Source organism: Pipistrellus hanaki (assembly GCF_964339955.1).
Source record: "Pipistrellus hanaki genome assembly, chromosome: 15".
NCBI lineage: Eukaryota > Metazoa > Chordata > Mammalia > Chiroptera > Vespertilionidae > Pipistrellus > Pipistrellus hanaki.
The window spans coordinates 11,413,424-11,433,287 of record NC_140517.1 but is presented as its reverse complement, the minus strand read 5'-3'; the positions used below and the strand labels follow the sequence as shown (position 1 = coordinate 11,433,287).

General features: G+C 46.6%; 3 protein-coding genes across 5 annotated transcripts in view; 2 read left to right on the top strand and 1 right to left on the bottom strand.

Annotated features, from left to right (window-relative positions):
- Positions 1–17,900, bottom strand: part of DUS2 (dihydrouridine synthase 2) — a 34,457-nt gene extending 16,557 nt beyond the window's left edge. For 2 of the 3 annotated variants that reach the window (XM_084861105.1, XM_084861106.1), the window contains exons 1-8: positions 17,768–17,900; positions 17,136–17,276; positions 14,334–14,477; positions 11,788–11,833; positions 7,283–7,374; positions 6,485–6,528; positions 5,316–5,376; positions 1,285–1,332 (exon numbers count right to left, since the gene is read on the bottom strand). In XM_084861105.1, the coding sequence (XP_084717231.1) occupies positions 1,285–1,332; positions 5,316–5,376; positions 6,485–6,528; positions 7,283–7,374; positions 11,788–11,833; positions 14,334–14,459 (417 nt within the window). In that variant the 5' untranslated portion in view covers positions 14,460–14,477; positions 17,136–17,276; positions 17,768–17,900. Of the gene's footprint in view, positions 1–1,284; positions 1,333–5,315; positions 5,377–6,484; positions 6,529–7,282; positions 7,375–11,787; positions 11,834–14,333; positions 14,478–17,134; positions 17,277–17,767 lie in introns of all 3 variants that reach the window. The other variant, XM_084861107.1, reaches the window with a different exon arrangement.
- LOC311610140 (dipeptidase 2-like) overlaps positions 1–19,864 on the top strand; it is a 564,319-nt gene that overhangs the window by 530,408 nt on the left and 14,047 nt on the right. The window lies entirely within an intron of this gene.
- On the top strand, positions 17,794–19,740 carry DDX28 (DEAD-box helicase 28; the record flags this gene model as incomplete). Its single annotated transcript, XM_084861065.1, has 1 exon — positions 17,794–19,740. One exon carries the CDS (start codon positions 17,794–17,796, stop codon positions 19,555–19,557), a length of 1,764 nt encoding a protein of 587 aa, XP_084717191.1. The 3' UTR covers positions 19,558–19,740.

The following is a 19,864-nucleotide window of genomic DNA, read 5'->3' as shown; positions in this document are numbered from 1 at the left end:
TCAGGGAGATAGCAAGACCAGACGTCATGCGAGGCAGAAATCAAGAGAGAGGGAGGTGGCGCTGCATGTCTGTGGCATTGCTATCCTAGTCCCTCACCAGCAATGTCAGGTCGGGCAAGCTGGAGGGAAGGTGGTCCAAGAGCCCTCTTCAAGAACTGGGTGGCCTTCAAGCAGAGCAGAGGGGACATGCAGGCAGCTGCTGCCAGTCTTGGTTCTAAACAGATGAGGGCAGCAGAGAGCCACGCTGCAGGAACCAGGGGAGGCCTTTTTTTTCTGAGAGACGGGATGAGGCAGGACCCTCAGAAGACATCAGACTAAGAGGCTGGGCTGACAGGCAGGACCCATCATGGGTAAGACAAGGCCTGCTGGCCCAGGTAAGACTGACAGGGAACGACAGGAAAGAACAGGCCTCGTGTGCCGCCCCAGGAGGCAGACTGCGTCTGCGGTCCTGTTTTGCAGAGCTTCCTTTTGGTGTATTTTATCCACGTGGCTCCAAGCACCTTCTTTAGTATTTATCTCATGTCCATGTTCAGGGCCAGGAAAAGAAATTGGTAACCAAAAGCCCTAGCCACTTGCAAGGTTCACTCTGAGAGGAAAGGGCAGCCATAGTCTGTCTTCTGGCCAGGGGCTAGCATGAAACTCTCCTCGACCTCGCTCTCCCAGACCCCAGGGCTGCCCGGCTCTGTGACGTGAATGTCTGTGGGGAAAAGAGCCTACGACAGACCCATATGTGAGCAGACTGCGGCACATCTACTCACAGGAGGGCTCGTCTTACCAGAGCCACAGGGAGACTCAGAAATAGCGCCCTTGATTGTTGGGAGGAATGGGAGAGCTTAGACTTGGGAATCAGTGAGAACTAAGTTCCAGTCCTGGCCCGGCTGTTAGCTACGGCCCAAGTGCGGTGTGCACAGAGGGGATGCGCTGGGCAGCAGGGGAGGGGGGGCCAGGGAATCCTGAGCAGGGGTGAGAGAGAGGATATTATGGAATTAAGGTCTCAAACTGAGATTCTTAATCCAGGGAGGATACACCAGCGTTACCTGGGAAGCTTTGTCGAAAGACTGATATCCCCTCGCTGCCCCTATTCACTCAGCTACACGTCCCTAGCCCTGGGCTTTTAAGAAACTCCAGGGCTGATGTACGCTGGCTCAGGAGTTCCTGAACTTGACTGAATGTCAGCATCACCAGGAAGCCTTTTACACACTTTCCAGACGCCGGGTGGAGTGATGGATGCACTGAATCAGGTCCATGTTCAAGGACCTCTGCTTTCACTCACGCAGGACTTACCTTCTCGATCTTGTCAGGATCTGACAGCAGAGCAGCTCCCATTCCTCCCTAAAGAAAAGCACACAGAAGGGCTTCTTACACTCGGAGGAGAGCGGCCCCTCCCGGTGCCATGGCAACGGGGCAGCACCCCAGCATCTGCCTCCAAAGGACCAAGCTCCACTGGCGGCCAGTACTTTTCCTGAGCAAGTAGGAAGGCAGCAGCATCCATGCCCCCAACACCAGGGACTAGAGTCTGATGGATTCTAATAGACATCACTCTGATCCCTTAGCAAAAGCCGCAGACGTATCTGAAATAGGGCCACACAAATAATGTTTCAGGACTGTCTAGTGCCTACCCAGGGTCTCGCTGTCTTAAGAAACGAAACCCCGCCATCTGTCAAGCCCTTAAAAAAAAAAAAAAAAAAAAAAAAAAAAAGATCATTCTTGCTCTGAAATGAGAGTCTGAAATGAGAGTGAATGCCCCTTCTTCCCATCCTACCATCACTTGCTTTGGTGCCACCACTGCCGGCAAAGCCATTCAGAGACATGCAATCAGCACACGTTGTCCAGGCCCTCCTCCTCTGCCAGCAACAATGGCGAAGCACCCAGACCAATGTCAAACTCTAACAAAGCCCCAGCTAACAGACACCAACAAGCTATGGAGAGCCAGAAAAATTCTGACATTAACAACAGTGGGTGTCTCGTACTGCTCATTACTGCTGATTTTCCTGCTCTTTTTGTGTGTGTGTGTGTATGTGTGTGTGTGTACTTCTCTCTTATATTATCCAAGTTGTGGACAATGGCATGTCTTACTTTAATAATGAGGGCAGGGGAGGGGGGCATTAAAATCTGAACCCATTAAAAGTGAGGTGATAAAAAAAAAAAAAAAAAAAAAGTGAAGTGATGCCGAAACCGGTTTGGCTCAGTGGATATGCATCAGCCTGCGGCCTGAAGGGTCCCGGGTTCAATTCCGGTCAGAGCCACGTACCTTGGTTGCGGGCACATCCCCAGTAGGGGGTGTGCAGGAGGCAGCTGGTCGATGTTTCTCTCTCATCTATGTTTCTAACTCTCTATCCCTCTCTCTTCCTCTCTGTAAAAAATCAATAAAATATATATTTTTTTAAAGTGAGGTGAAGGGGAGAAAAACAAATTCAATAAATAGGCGCTGTCAGTATACAGACAGCACACTAACAAATGCTCACAGTCTGTGCTCAGGTTTATATTCAGTGATTACATGTTTAAAAGGATGACAGACTGGAATCAGAGAGAACGCTGGCCCGCCACAGACTCGGCCAGCCTGAGCTTGCATGACAGAGAAAAGTGAGAAGGACAGAAGGGGACTGGCCCTGGCTGACTTTGGCCACAGACACAGAACGTAAAGGCTTTACGGAAGCCCTGGCCACACCCGGGCCCCATCTGGTCTTCAGCTCACACACAGTTCAGCCTTCCTTGTGGGATCACAGGCCCTCAAATGCAGCCTCACTGCCCCTTCCACAACAATGGCTTTCTCCATTGGCATTTCCTTCCTTCCTTTCTATTTAACTTATTGGCTTTTTTGAATAAGTAACACATTAAAATTTTTCAAGATTCAAAAGGGTAAAATGTAAGAACTCTCCCTCCCTTGAGGAATAGAAAACTTTTCAATTTATACTTTTGATATAGTTTCAATTTTTGAACCATCAGAAGAGAGCAAATATTCAGGGGGTATGTACTGGTATAGCATATTGCTAATTATCTGTGCTGACTAGTCAATGCCAATGTTGTGTTAATTGTTAATTATTTTGACTAGCACCCTGTAATGGGTTTTTAAAAAATATATGTTTTTACTGATTTCACAGACAGGAAGGGAGAGAGAGATAGAAATATCAATGATGAGAGAGATCCTGTAACCCGGACATGTGCCATGACCAGGAATCAAACCATAACCTTCTGGTTCATGGGTCAACACTCAATCACTGAGCCACATCAGCCCGGCCAATGGGAATTTAATCCCTGTACAAAACCACATAAAAACTTAGTTTCCTTCCCTGGGAGAAACGAATGTTACTAGTTTCTTGTGTGTCTTTCCAAATATATTCTATGAAGAGAAAAGCAAATATAAATAAACTAGAGGCCCAGTGCATAAAATTCAAGACCAACGTCCTCCTGGCTGTCAGTCTTTCCTCCCTCTACCCCCACCATGCACTCTACTTCTGCACACCCAGTCCAACCATGTGCAGCCAGGTCCTGTCTAATTCTGCTCCAGCTGGGCATCGCTTCTCTGTATTCTTGGGCTCTCCAGTGGACCCACGTCATTCATCTCCTATATCTCTGTCCCCACCTCTAGCCTTTTTCCACATCAATCCATAAAACACATGGCTCCCAATATTTCTACTCATACAATGTATTTGGAAAAACACAACTAAGTTTCTGACTACATACCTTTCTGTTCACGAAAGGCCAGAGATACTGAAAACCCAAGGCCAACTACTCTTGTCCCAACCAAATGTTTAATCCTGTGCTCCTTTCCCTCTTCATCTCCAACTCTCTGGTCAAATCAAGGTTCTCTGCCTTCCTCATGTTGGCATCTAAGCCCCTGCTGTGCCCTTCCTTGTGCCTGCAGGGTCCCAAACCTCCTCACCACGTTTTCCTGTAAAATCTCAAGTTTAAGCATTGCCCTCTGTTCCTTTCTGAGCTATACTAGCACTCTGGTCTGATCTTTTGATATAGCAATAGGGACACATATACTGCATCCTCTATTTTTTTTTTTAAAAAAAGTATGTCTTGCCGAAATCGGTTTGGCTCAGTGGATAGAGCGTCAGCCTGCAGACTGAAAGGTCCCGGGTTCGATTCCGGTCAGGGGCATGTACCTTGGTTGCGGGCGCATCCCTGGTGGGGGGTGTGCAAGAGGCAGCTGGTCGATGTTTCTCTCATCGACGTTTCTAGCTCTCTATCTCTCTCCCTTCCTCTCTGTAAAAAATCAATAAAATATTTAAATAAATAAATAAATAAAAAAGAAGGTAGTTCTTAAAAAAAAAAAAAAAAAAAGTATGTCTTGCCTGGTAGTGTGGCTCAGTAATTTGAGCACCTACCCATGAACCAGGTCACACAGTTCAATTCCAGGTCAGGGCACAAGCCTGGGTTGTGGGCTTGATCCCCCACTAGGGGGTGTGCAGGAGGCAGCTAATCAATGATTCTCTTTCATCATTAATGTTTCTATCCCTCTCTCCCTCTCCATTCCTCTCTCTGAAATCAATAAAAACATATTTTAAAAAAAAAGAAAAAAAAAATATATTTATATATATGTATGTCTTGGTGTTATTCATGAAAAGACAAAGCCCCGTTCACATTATTTTTTCTTTTAACACATATCACTTAAAACAAATGGGCATAAGTACTCTGTTTGTATGTATGTGTTTATGTGTATATGTGTATGCATATATCTAGATGGATGTGTATATAACATTTTTCCGGAATCATTTGAGGGTAAATACATATATCATAGCCCTTGTCCCCTAAATATTTTGCTGTGTATTTTATAATAGGAATATTCTTACAAAACTGAAGAGTTAACTATATAAATTTATCATTGCTGTTGTTGTTGTTGTTAACCCTCACCCAAGGATATTTTTCCATTGATTTAGTTATTTATTTTGTAAGGGAGAGTGGCAAGACAGAGAGGAACATCGATTTGAGAGAAACACATCGATTGGTTGCCTCCCCAACTCCTGCCCCCTGACCAGGGCCAGGGCCCGGGCCGAGGAATCTGCAACCAAGCTACGTGCCCTTGACCAGAATTGAACCCGGGACCCTTTGATCCACAGACTGATGCTCTATCCACTGAGCCAAACTGGTTAAGATTAAATAAATTTATATTGATACAGTATTTTTAGCTAATCTACCGTGGTTCATATTCCAATTTTGCCCATCGATCTAATAATATCCCCTTGAGCATTTTCCCATCTAGTACAGGATCTAGTCCAGAGTCAGGTACTATACTTACTTGTCATGTCTCATTAGCCCTCTTTAATCTGCACCCTATATTTGGGAAGAGTATAAAGAACTCAGCTTACCTTGGTGGAATATTCTTTTGGACAGCCCATATTAACGTCGATACCAGCCACATCGTTTTCTCTGGAAAAACATGAAGTAGAAAAGGTAGTAAATATTCAACCTAAGGAAAGAAGGTAGTCAAAGGCATGGGTCTGTGCTCATGAATCCCTTACCATGTCCCTGGCCCTGGAACACACCAACCCTCAGTGTCATAAACTGAAAAATCTTATCTCTAAAATGTGCGACTGCCTCCCTGAAGCAGAGCTCAAAAGGCATGGCATAATGCAGTCACACTTGTACAAAGAGCTGGTTGTAGAGGACTCTGCTACTTCGGAGTTCTATCAGATAACAAACACTGAGTGACCGTCGCGCAGAGTCCCAGTTCTCACTGGGGTAATGAAAGCCATGTGTCCATGCACAAAAGTGACATGAGTATGAGAGCCCTTGCCCAGAGCACTAATCCTGGTGGAAGTTACAGGACTGCCTTTGTTGGCTGGGTCACGCAATTGGCTCACTCCAAACAGTTCTCAAATGTAGAAAGGACCCTTACCTCATCTTCTGGTATGTACACAGTTAACAGGCTGGGATTCAGCAGCAATTATTGTGTGAGTTCCTTCTCACCCTCACTGTCATTAATAACAATAACTAATACTAGACACTCACAATGTGCTACGCACCCCGAAGTTTTGTGTGCATGATCTGATTTTCCCACCTCGAATGCCAGACGTAATACTATTGGTCTCCTTTTGCAGATGAGGAAACTAAGTCCCCAGCAAGGTTACCTAAGGTCACGCAGTTAGCAAGTAGCAAAGCCAGAATTCCAAGCCAGGCCCATCTAACTCATTAGCTAAGAGTCTCCTGCCTTTGTTAATTTAAGAAGCAATAAGTCTAACCTACACTTCACGAGATTTAAAACCTCAGGGCTCATCGTCATAAGAGTCCTTGGAGAGGGAGCCTCATGAACAAAAACTGAAGAACAGGCACCCACTCAGAGGTTATTTGGGATCTGGGCACAGTTGGTACACACGAATCCAGGAGCAGCCCTCAGATACCACAAACAGAGAAAGAATCTAGACAGGACACAGAAGGTAGTGAACTAGTAGGTAGAAGGCTAGTCACCTCCTACATCACCAGGAATAGTGAGGCCTCACAGGAGAGCAAAGATAGTTCCAAAGAGGGAAGAACTTACACAAGTCTGGCCACAGCAAGGGCTCGCTCTGCATCTGAAGTCCCCTGGGAACACAAATGGCTGTATCAACCACCACCCTGACACGGGCACACAAGCACAGGCAAACACATCCATGCACACACATAGCAACAAGGGCAGTCCTGCCGGTGTCTCTTAAACAACCAGTCCACTACACTAGCTCACTGTCAAAGGCCAAACGGGGACCTAGAGGGCCTAGCAAATGTCATCAGAGCTTTGATTACTTTCAAATGTACAAAATAGTTACCAAAAAAAATGTATAGTGAACAATCATAGACTCATCACTTAGATTCTATAAATAATATTTTGTATATTTGCTTTTTCATATGTTTACTCGTTGTTGTCAATTTTTTAAAAATGCAACTCAGGAGCTATTCTAAAAAAATCACCAAGAAATGCAAAGTGAGAGAAGAGAGCTACAGAGTCATCACAACCCTAACATAAATAGAAACTACTCGTAAATCTAATTTCTTTCTATGGGAAATACATACAGACTACACAAAAACAAAACTAATGGTAGGGATTAAAAATATGTAAGTTATGCCAAACAAGTAATTCCTATAACTACGGACATTAAATTTGAGACTGGAGACATAAAACAGACTGCTATAGCTTGATTTCCATAAACTATCTCCAACAGCGTATCATTCATGAGCAGATCTTTGAAAAATGTCTTCGGGAAGTCACCACTGTGCACTGAAGCCCAGGCATCTAACACTGGCCCGGCTCAGGGCATGAGATGGCAAATTTGGGAGAGAGGTGGGGTCTGGGATCCCGTACCATCTGGAAGACAACCTTGCTCCGTTCTCTTTGGCAGGTGCGGAATACCACTCGGTCATCGGGGGCCACAAAGTCCACGGTGCTGAGCACTTCTGCAAGAAAACACAAACACACAGGCCCACCCACTGAGGCAGCAAGTTCAACCTCGCCTAATCTCTGCAAGAAAACACAGCAAAAATCTCAGCTTAAAGGGAAAAAGGGGAGCTAGAAGTACAACATTCTTTTTTTTCTTTTTTTTTAAATATATTTTATTGATTTTTTTACAGAGAGGAAGGGAGAGAGATAGAGAGCTAGAAACGTCGATGAGAGAGAAACATCGATCGGCTGCCTCTTGCACGCCCCCTACTGGGGATGTGCCTGCAACCAAGGTACATGCCCTTGACCAGAATCGAACCTGGGACCTTTCAGTCCGCAGACCGACGCTCTATCGCTGAGCCAAACCGGTTTCGGCAGTACAACATTCTTAAAAGAAATCAGTATGCTCTTGGGAGGCTTCTGAGGGACTAATGATGTTCTATTTTCTGACCTGGGTGATGGCTAGTTAGATGGTTGTTTGTTTTACAGTTATTTTTTTAAAAATATATTTTATTGATTTTACAGAGAGGAATTGAGAGGGACAGAGAGTTAGAAACATCGATGAGAGAGAATCATTGATCAGCTGCCTCCTGCACACCCCCCACTGGGGATGTGCCTGCAACCAAGGTACATGCCCTTGACCGGAATCAAACCGGGATCTTTCAGTCCGCAGGCCGACGCTCTATCCACTGAGCCAAACAGGTCCTGGCCGTTTTACAGTTATTTTTTAAATTGCATGCCTGTGTTTTCTGAACTTTCTCTGTCTGGTTGTTAACATTTTGCAATTTTAAGACACTGAAAAAATAATGTGGATATAGAGCACCTTGTCAGAGCTTCCGATTTTAATCCAAATTTCTCAGAAGATGTCACTCTGAAATTCAGCAAAGTTGCTGTTTCTTAGTTCCTTATCAGGTGCCAGATTCTGTGAGTGGAGATTTAGTATATTATAGTCAATTGCTATTTTTTTGCAGTTGTGTATTTGCAAATATACCTGTTCGCTAAGATTTATTTGTAATCCCAAAATCAATACTCATGGCTTTTTTGTTTTCGTTCTCAGACCTTCATAGACCTACAGAAAATTTCAGTCACCCGATGTACACGTTCTCAGCTGAGGTCAAACAAGGCCACTCTGCCTTTTTTTTTTTTTTTTTTTTTTTTAACTGTTGTTGTTTGTTTTAAATATGTTTTTATTGACGTTAGAGAGAATAAGAGAAAGGGATAGAGAGATGGAAACATCAATTGGCTGCCTCCTACATGCTTCCTACTGGGAATCGAGCCCCAACCCAGGCATGTGCCCTGACTGGGAATCAAACTGTTGACCTCTTGGTTCACGGGTTGACATTCAACCACTGAGCCACACTAGCTGGGCCACTATGCTTTCTTGTTTCAGCTCTATTATCGTAAACAAGTGTCTTTATGGTGGTATATTTAATGCCACATTTTCGCTGGCAATCTCATTGTTTTAAATGGCCCCAAGCATAGAGAAAGGCTGTGATGTGCCTTGCAGAGAAAACACATGTCAGAGAAGCTTTGTTCAGACATGGAATTATAGTGCTGTTGGCTGTGAGTTTATTGTTAATGGGTCAACAGAATATATTCAATTATGTGTTTTTAAACAGAAGCACACATACTAGAAAAACAAGATTATGTGTTGATCTGGTAATGAAAATGTGTCCCCAGAGGTCTGCAGGAACCTAAACCCATACAGATAAACCTCGGAGATATTAGAGATTCATTTCCAGACCACCATGAAAAGTAAATATCTCAATAAGACAAGCCACAAATTTTTTGGTTTCCCAGTGCATAAGAAAATTACGTTTAAAATATAGTCTATTGAGTATACAGTAGCATTATATCTAAAAAAAAATGTAGATACCGCCCTGGCCAGTTTGGCTCGGTGGATAGAGCATCAGCCTGCGGACTAAAGGGTCCCGGGTTTGATTCCGATCAAGGACACATGCCTGGGTTGTAGGCTTGATCCCTGGTGGGGGGCGTGCAGGAGGCAGCCAATCAATGATTCTCATTATTGATGTTTCCGTCACTCTCTCACTCTTCCTTCCTCTCTGAAATCAATAAAAATATATTTTAAAAATAAAATGTAGATACCTTAATTTTAAAATACTTTTAAAATATATTTTATTGAATTTTTACAGAGAGGAAGGGAGAAGGATAGACAGCTAGAAATATTGATGAGAGAGAAACATCAATCAGCTGCCTCCTGCACACTCCCCACTGGGGATGTGTCCGCAACCAAGATACATGCCCTTGACCGGAATCAAACCCAGGACCCTTCAGTCCGCAGGCCAACACTCCATCCACTGAGCCAAACCGGTCTTGGCTTAATTTAAAAATATTTTGTTGCACTCTAACTGGTTTGGCTCAGTGGATAGAGGGTCAGCCTGAACTGAAAAGTTCAATTCTGGTCAAGGGCACAGGCCCGGGTTTCAGGCTTGATCCCCAGTAGGGGGCGTGCAAGAAGAGGTGGCCAATCAATGATTCTCTCTAATCATTCATGTTTCTCTCTCTTCCTCTCCCTTTCTCTCTGAGATCAATAAAAGTATATTAAAAATAAATAAATAAATAAAATAAATAAATAACATTTAAAAAAATATATTTTGTTGCTAAGAAAACACTAACCATCATCAGAAGTTGTTGGAAAAATGGCACCAATAGACTTACTGAATGCAGGGTTGCCACAAACCTTCATTTGTAAAAAAACAGTGTCTGTAAAGTACAATAAGATGAGATATGCCTGTATTTCCCCTCGGAGCAATCGTACGGTATTCACAAACTTGCTGATTACAGCAACTTCACAGAACATAACAAATGCAAATAATACTCTCATAAGATCTTCATAACAAAGCTCTCCAACAGGTGTTACCATAACTAGCTTTCTTTTTTTCTTTCTCGTATTTAGCTTTCAAAGATGACTAACAGCACATGGAAGAGATCCAACGTGGCAGATGGGAGAATATGCCTACCTCATGCATTTATTTTGAGAAATAAGTTAGATCTTCAATGCAAACAATGCACTTCCATATATAGAAGCTATTATCATCATCCCAGCACTGAACAGATTAGGAGATTAAAAAGGTGGGATAAAGGCAGTGACATGTTGGGAGAGTAATCAATACAATCTCCAGCAGCAAAAAAAAAAAAATCTCCAGCAGCAGAGACAGCTCATCACTGACAGTAAGAAGTCTGAGAGAAGAACCGAAAAAACTTAGTGTGGGCCCTGAACGGGTGGCTCAGTTGGTTGGAGGGTCATCCCACACACCAAAAGGATCGCAGGTTCGATTCCCTGCCAGGGTACATACCTAAGTTGCAGGTTCGATCCCTGTTCAGGGTGCGTATGGGAGGCAACCAATCAATGTTTCTCACATAGATGTTTCTCAAATAAGTGTTTCAAAAAAACATATCCTCCAGTGAAGATTAAAAAGGTATTTTAACAACAACAACAAAAACTTAGTGTGTACTAGTATATACTAGAGTTCTATTTATTTATAACAGCAAAATACTGACATCCCTGCTAAAGCACTGTGAAAATCAATTCTGACATAGTCGTCTGTAAGTACTGACATGGGAAAATATCCGAGGAGAAAAGTAAGTGGCAAAACAAAGTAGCATGATACTGAGGGAGCGAGAAAGGAGATATACAAACACGTTATATTTTCATATTCATGTTTTACTAAATGTGTATTAAAAAGCATACATTTCTTCTCTTTGTGATCACCTTTACAAGTATGAGATTATGGAAGATTTTCATTTTCTAGATCTGTAACACTGAATTTTTCACAGCTCAAGGAAAATATAAATCTAAAACAATTAAAGACAAAATTGAGTCACAACTTCTAGCGAACTTATATTAAAATCTGACGAATGTGTATCCATTTCAAAAATCTCAAACAATACCACAACTCTAATCAAAGCAGAATTAGTCTCATCAATAAAATATAAGCAAAACCACAATTCAGCACAACCACTTTCATTTGCAAAGTACTTACATGTACCTCAGCTTATTTGATCCTCACACTCCAATCCCGTTTTAAGAAAAACAGGAATTATGATTTTCATTTTACAGCTAAAGACACTGTGGCAGGGAGGTCATGTGAGTAGGCTGAGGTCATGTGACTTGCCCAAGGTCACACAGCTAGCAAGTAGCATGTCCATCTCAACTCCAAGATTTCCAGGGTCCTTCCTGTGCTGGCAATTTCAATGCCAACAAGCCTATGGGTGGAAGGCATTCTTATCTGGCTCTTTGCAGGGTCTCTGGAGAGCAGTGAGTGCTCTCACAGAAACACATGATCCACAAAATTTCACAGCCAGGCAAGAAGCCTAGAAGGACCCTGTCACCACAAACAAGGGGAGTGATAGCGTGGCTTGGTTCTGACAGGGCACACACACAATCCTGGGACCAGAGCGGCACTCACCATTGACAACTCTCTTGCACTGGAGCATCTTGAGGTCGATCAGCTCCTACGGAGGAATCAGAGGGAACTTGTCAGTCTCCTCCAACAGGCCCCGGGCACTGGGGGAAGGCTTTCACTGACACACATCTTGGAGGTGACGTGGCCTGTCACCCTACTACCAGCAAATCATGGCTTTTGGGACATATAGTCTGAGCTCCTACCCAAGCCAGGCAAGCAGGGGCCTGAATGAGCTTCCCTCCATCAGCTGCTCTTCCCAAGGACCTTGGAGATATTTGGGGCCTAGGAAAGGAGCCAGAGAGAATACAACAGCTCAGGAATGTGGACACCTGGGCCTCTTACGAACACTGCCTTCTGGCCCAGCAAGTGTTGCTCAGTGGTTAAAGGTGGGTCTACGAACCCAGAGGTCTCAGTTTGATTCTGGGTCAGGGCACACACCCGGGTTTCAGGCTCCATGCCCAGTGGGGGGCATGCAGGAGGGAGCTGATCAATGATTCTCTCTGATCATTGATGTTTCTAGCTCTCTCTCCCTCTCCTTTCTTCTCTGAAATCAATAAAAAATTTTTTTTAAAAGAACATTGCCTTCTCCCTTGATCTTACTGATTAAAAGGTATAGGTCCAACAGGTAAGTGTCCCCTCACAGTCTGAGCCACTGAAGGCTCCCTGTTCTTATAAAAAGGAATAGAAACATGACGTCTGAGGAACTACTGGAAAACTATCAATAGGGCAGACCTTGCTGGGGGATCAGATGACTGGTCCCTAGACTTTTGCTGAGCTGCTTCATCCTTTCTTTACCTCTTTCTGCTGAGGGCTGTTCAGGGCTTTTGAGGAGGTTCACCCTAAGTCCCATACCCAGTCCTGTGAGGTGGGTGGGGTGGTTTGACTATCTAATCACACAGACAGGCCACCTCATGTGAACCCAGTTAAAATCATCCAGGCAGCCCTAACTGGTTTGGCTCAGTGGATGGAGCATCGGCCTGCAGACTGAAAGGTCCCAGGTTCGATTCCGGTCAAGGGTGTGTACCTTGATTGCAGGCACATCCCCAGTAGGAGGAGTGCAGGAGGCAGCTGATCGATGTTTCTCTATCATTGATGTTTCTTATCTCTCTATCCCTCTCCCTTCCTCTCTGTAAAAAAAAAAAAATTAAATATATATTTAAAAAAAGAAAAAAAAAAGAAAAGATCATCCAGGCAGCTAATACAGTACAATAATCCTGGCCTGCAGAGCAGCTCTGAATCCACACCAGGGCACCAGGCATCACACTGTGTCATGCCCAGTACTTAGGGCCCAGCCGGTCGCACACAAAACAGGGGTCTGTCTCCTACCTCTGCTCTGCACAGGGGCTGGGGCTGGGTGGAGGGCTCAGGTCTCCTCCAGCAGAAGCCCCTTTGTTCATAAGCCACACTGACTCTTCCAGAGCATGAGCACATCAAACACGCCAAAGAGCTTTAGGTCACCTATTTCCTGCTCCCACCGCCCAGCTTCCATGATTCGTTTCACCGGGGCCATAAACACAGAGCCGCTCCTCTAGAACAGGCCCTGTGCTACAGTGCAATCACTCGCTTCCTTCCTGGTGTTTCATTCCACACATCTCCAAGTGAACACAAGCCCACTTTCTAGAGTCCCAGGAAAATGCTGCCTGCACAGAAAAAGTGAAAGCCCAAGGATAACACCTTACAAAAATATATAATAGTACAGCCGAAACTGGTTTGGCTCAGTGGATAGAGCGTCGGCCCATGGACTCAAGGATCCCAGATTCAATTCCAGTCGGGGGCATGTGCCTTGGTTTCCGCCACATCTCAGTGGGAGGTGTGCAGGAGGCAGCTGATTGATGTTTCTCTCTCATTGATGTTTCTAGCTCTCTCCCTCTCCCTTCCTCTCTGCAAAAAATCAATAAAATATATTTTTTTTAAAAAAGCACTTGAGGGACATATCAGGATTGGGGTTAGGGAGAAGCTGCCTAGATCAGCAGTCGCCAACTGGTGGTCTGTGAGTTCTGAAAGGTTGGCGACGCTGGCCTAAATCATTCTGATACGTACCCGGTTGAAAACCACTGCTCATACTTATTCATAATCCAGTATCCTGTCATTCTATTTTTCCTAGCAGATGCTTTCTAAACCTGGGTGTGAAGTCCTAATATTCTCTGGAGTTGTCAGCAATTAGCTGGTTCACTAGCTACCACCACCAGAAAATCCTACGGCTCCTCAAACCAGTCTCATCCAGCTTTCCTGGCCTGAATCTGGGCCACTTCCTCCTCTTCTTAACGTGGAGTTCATTCATTCACGCATTGAATGTATATTAGATCCTACCGGGGCCCAGGCAGTGACCTGACATGATGCTCATCCATCCACCTGGCCCTCCATGCTACCCAGGCTGCTGGGCCTAAGCAGGGTTCGTAGAATTTATAAATATCGAGTGTCTTTGTCCTCTGTTGCCTTCACTGAGCACCTGTGAAGTCAATGCCCACTCTGCCAACCCCCGCCCCAATCCTGACCACTCCCACCAGATGGGGAGGAAAAGCTCTCTGGGAAAATCAGTGGCCCCTTACCTCACAGTACACAATGTCTGCTCCATAGTCCAGGGCCAGCAACCGCATCGGGAGAGTCCCCACTCGAACCATAGGCGCCAAGATGAGTTTGTTGTGGTAGCACAGCGAGAGGCTGTTCACCATCATTCCTCTTCTGCTCCAGCCCGAAGGAAGGGAACACAAGGGTCAGAAACTCAAATGGAGTAAATATCTTCTATTATCCCAGGCTGCCTTTCCTCTTCCTTCCAATCAACACGTGCCACCTTGTTTTCCTTCCCTCTGATCATAAAAGAACCCATGCTCATTCATTCATCCAATAAATAGTTATCAAGTGCCTAGTCTGTGCCAATAACTATCCTAGTCTTTGGAGATGCATTTGCAGTGTTCCCCAAAGTGTGGTACGCGTACCCCCAGGGGTACGGGAAGAGTCTGGTGGGGGTACGCGTTGCACCGGAGTTTGGTGGGGATATGCACTGCACCGTGCTTAGATGCGCCTAATTCTACGTTCTCATGAGTACGAGGGATACTCAGCATTAGGAAAAGTATAGAAGGGGTACACATATGTCAAAAGTTTGAGAAACACTGCATTAGAAAATAAGACAGACAAAAATTCCTGTTCTGGTAAAGCTTTTAATTTAGTTAAGGAACATGGGGGGGTGGGGGGGGCGGGGGGAGACAAGCATAACAAACAAGTAAATTAAAATATGATGGAAATTTGGTATAGTGGGCCCTCTGTGCCATGGGTTTCACATCCATGGATTCAACCAATCACAGATTGAAAACAAGCAGAAAAACCCTAGCCAGTGTGGTTCAGTTGGTTGAGCGTTGCCCTGATCACCAAAGGTTACAGGTTCAATTCAGGGTCAGAGCACATGCCCAGGTTGTAGGCTCGATCCCCATGCAGGAGGCAACCAATCAATGATTCTCTTTCATCATTGATGTTTCTATCTCTCCCCTTCTCCCTTCCTCTCTGAAATAAAAAATATACATTTTTTAAATATATATACAAATTTAGAGTTAGAATTAAATATTTAGAGAATATCCTATTCCCCACTCAAAGCATATGTTAATGAGAAAAAACTAAAATGATCCATCATATTTGTAAGAGAAAGAGGCGATATAGCATATAGTTAAGATTCTGAACTCTGGAATCAGACAGACCTGCATGGGAATCTGCCCCCAGACATCGAGGCTAGCTTCTCCTCTGGAATATGAGGCTCCAACAGAATCTATGTTAGGGGGGGGAGGGAGATGCTGTAAAGAGCACATTCTACCTGGCCGATCTGGCTCAGTGGTTAGAGCATCGGCCCATGGACCAAAGGGTCTGGGGTTTGATTTCCAGTCAAGAGCATGTACCTGGATTACAGGCTCCATCCCCAGCCTGGGGCTGAGGTGTGTGTGGAAGGCAACCAATCAGTGTGTCTCTCCCACATCGATGTGCCTGCTACAGATTGTGGGGGTGGTCCAGGGCCAGAACAAGAGTTTGCAATGGCTAATGAGCCTACCTGAAGTGAGAATACATGTGGTAACCTCAGCCTCTCTCCAATCCTCATCCTCTAGGCAGGGTTTTTCAACAGCAAACTTGTCATTTTAGGCCAGATAATCCTTTTTTATGGGGTCTGTCCTATGCGTTGCACAATGTTTAGCAGCGTCCCTGGCCTCTACCCACTAGATAGATGCCAGGAGCACCTCCCCCAGTGTGACAACTAAAAATGTCTCCTGCTGAGACCGGTTTGGCTCAGTGGATGGAGCGTCGGCTTAGGGACTGAAGGGTCCTGGGTTCGATTCCGGTCAAGGGCATGTACCTTGGTTGCGGGCATATCCCCAGCAGGGGGTGTGCAAGAGGCAGCTGATCGATGATTCTCTCTCATCGATGTTTCTAACTCTCTATCTCTCTCCCTTCCTCTCTGTTCAAAAATCAATAAAAAATATTTTTAAAAATGTCTCCTGACAGTGTCAAAAAAGAGTAGGGGGATGACAGAAGTAAAATTAGTGGAAGTAAAATGAATGACTGTTCACTGTCACTCCTCAAAGCTCTCTCCTCCACTGGTTTAACAGGTAACTCTCCAGAACCTCTACTCATGTACCAAAATGATCTTTTTAATGGTATTTTATGAAACTAAACACTTTCTCCAGATGTTAAGAACCTTCCAAGTGGCCTGGTGGGCGTGGCTCAGTGGTTGACCGTGGACCTATGAACCAGGAGGTCAAGGTTCGATTTCCTGGCAGGGCACATGCTCACCTTGCGGGGCCTGATCCCCAGTGAGGGGTGTGCAGGAGGCAGTCGATTTATGATTCTCTCTCATCATCGATGTTTTTCTCTTTCTCTTCTTATCCCTTCCTCACTGAAATCAATAAAAATATTTTTTTTAAAAGAACCTCTCGCCAGAGCCGGTTTGGCTCAATGGATAGAGCATCGGCTTGGGGACTGAAAGGTCCCGGGTTCGATTCCAGTCAAGGGCATGTACCTTGGTTGCGGGCATATCTCCAGTAGGAGGTGTGCAAGAGGCAGCTGATCAATGACTCTCTCTCATCGATGTTTCTAACTCTCTATCTCTCTCCCTTCCTTTCTGTACAAAATCAATAAAAATATATTTTTTAAAAAAATAAAAATAAATAAATAAATAAAAGAACCTCTCAGGTGATTAGTACACATTAACCTTACCTCCCACCCCAGGCACTGGGGACTACAGAACAGATAACACCCATTTTCCAGCTCTATTCAGGAAGTATGGCGAGTATAAGGTATTTTTGCAACTTGAACATCTGAGCTTGAGTAAAATATTCTGCCCGACCAGAGCTATGTGAGACAAGCCACATACCTGATCACTCCGTAGGGGTAGCAGGATCCTCCTCACTACTATTCAAGTAATTTACGTATCTGACTGGGAAGCCAGGGGAGGTCAGCTGACTGCAAAAGTTGGGTGGTGATGACAGTGGAGTGGAGTGGAGTGTAAACCTCAGCTGAAAAGAGAAAACGTGTGAAGCAATGAGCCCGCTGACATAAAGCCTGAAGACCTTCACTGCGACAATAAGCTGAAGACTTTCAGCTTGCCTTCTGGGAATCTCCGTTCGGGGTGCAGTTCGGGTGAGGTTTAGCCTCGATCTGCAACTGGCCCTTGTCTCGGCTCCCAGGCCTGGCCATTCATTCAGACTCTCAGCAAACACTGGTTGCCAGACCTCGAGCGGGGACCACAGCCGGAAAAATATCGCCACACCTTCCAGTTTACCGGGGGAACCAGCACTGGACAAGCCAACAACCCGGCGGCGAGAGCAACCGAGGAGAATGGCAGGGATTGGACACCCAGTCACGAGAAGCCCTCCGCCCTCCTGGTCCCTCAGGCCGGCCCGGTCGCCGCGTATCGTCGGACCCCCCAGTCCTGCCTCCATGGCGCACCCTTCCCCAAGGCTGGCCCGGTTCTGGACGTCGCCAACCCCTGTTCGGAACTACAGACCTCGCTGCTGCTGCTGAACTCTATGGATGCTCCCTCCTTCCTCAGGGTTCTCCAATTCCGCGTGCCTTCCTGAGCCTCGCCGGCCACCGTCTGCGGGGCGGGGCGCGCCCGTGACGTCACTGCCGCGCGCCTCCCCAGCGCCATACACAAACACACACACACAGAAAATGGCTCTAGCGCGGCCGCCGCGGCTCGCGCTGCTTGCGGCTCAGTGGTTTCTGGCGCCCCGTCGGAACCTGACGGCAGCTAGCGGTCCCGACGAGCCCCTGCCCGTGGTGCGCATCCCGCGGGCTCTCCAGCGGCTGCAGGAGCAGCGGAAGGACTCGCGGCGGAGCTCCACGCGGCCGGCGCTGGTGCGCCCCGGCCGGCTGCTGATCTCGGCGCGGCGGCCGGAGTTGAACCAGCCGGTGCGCCTCACGCTGGGTCGTTGGGAGACGGCGCCCCTCGCCTCGCGGGGCTGGAAGCACCGGCGCTCCCGCTCGGATCACTTCTCCATCGAGCGCGCGCAACACGAGACGCCAGCCTTGCGGAACCGCTTCTCGTGCGAGGACAGCTTCGCGGACCTGGGTCTGCTGCCGCGGGTACTGCGGGCGCTGCAGGAGGTGGCCCCCGAAGTCGTTCGGCCCACCACGGTGCAGTCGAGCGCCATCCCCCCGATACTGAGAGGCCGCCACATCCTCTGCGCAGCGGAAACAGGCAGTGGCAAGACTCTCAGTTATCTGCTGCCTCTCTTTCAACAGCTCTTGGGCCGACCACGCCTGGACTCCGGCAGTGTCCCTGCTCCCCGAGGTCTGGTCCTGGTGCCTTCGCGAGAATTAGCCCAGCAGGTGCAGGCTGTGGCCCTGCCCCTAGGCAGGTCCTTGGAACTCCAGGTGCAGGAGTTAGAGGGAGGCCGTGGCATGAGTAGGGTCACGAAGCAACTGTCCAGGCAGCCTCCGGCTGATATGCTAGTAGCCACTCCGGGGGCTTTGTGGAAGGCTCTGAAACGTCAACTGATCAACCTAGAGCGGCTGTCCTTCTTGGTATTGGATGAGGCAGATACCCTATTGGATGAAAGTTTCCTGGAACTCGTGGAGTACATCTTGGGGAGGAGCAATATAGCAGAAAGCTCAGATGACTTAAAAGACCCCTTCAATCCCAAAGCTCAGTTGGTGCTGGTAGGGGCTACATTTCCCAAGAGTGCAGGTCAGCTGCTGAGTAAAATCTCTGACTCAGACTCTCTAACCACCATCACCAGCCCCAAGCTCCATTGCATCATGCCTCATGTCAAACAGACGTTTATGAGACTGAAGGGAGCAGAGAAGGTCCCTGAGCTGGTGCAGATCCTCAAGACGCACGACAAAGCAGATAAGACTGGCTCCTCGGGAACTGTGTTGGTGTTCTGTAACAGCTCCAGCACTGTGAACTGGCTGGGATACATTCTGGATGACCACAAAATCCAGCACCTGAGGCTGCAGGGACAAATGCCGGCCGCCATGAGGACGGGTATCTTCAGGAGCTTCCAGAAGGGCTTCCGAGACATACTTCTCTGCACAGACATAGCCTCACGGGGCCTGGACAGTACCCAGGTGGAGCTGGTTGTCAATTACGATTTCCCCCCCACCCTGCAAGACTACATCCACAGAGCGGGAAGGGTGGGCCGAGTAGGGAGTGAGGTGCCAGGCACCGTCATCAGCTTTGTTACCCACCCCTGGGATGTGAGCCTCGTTCAGAAGATTGAGCTGGCAGCTCGCCGGAAGAGAAGCCTTCCAGGACTAGGGTCCCTACTTGACATGAATGCAGAGTCCTAGCAGGGATCTTTGCCTGTGTGGGGGCAAGTAAGCAAACTTCTCAGCAGGACACGCCCAGCTGCCCAGTCATCTCCCTGAAGGTGCCGGGAGTTACTGGCCAGCATTGGAAGGTGAGCTACTGGGCATGGCTCACAGTGGTTTTTCACCTGAGTCTTGAAAAATAAATGAGAGTTTGGTTCTGCATTGTGTCGTGATTTCTAACAGAAAATGATGTTTTGCCCCGGCCGGCATGGCTCAGCCATGCTCTGCCTTCTTTCCCATCTCCTGGTCACGGAAGATGAGATAGGATTAAACTATTTCACCAAAC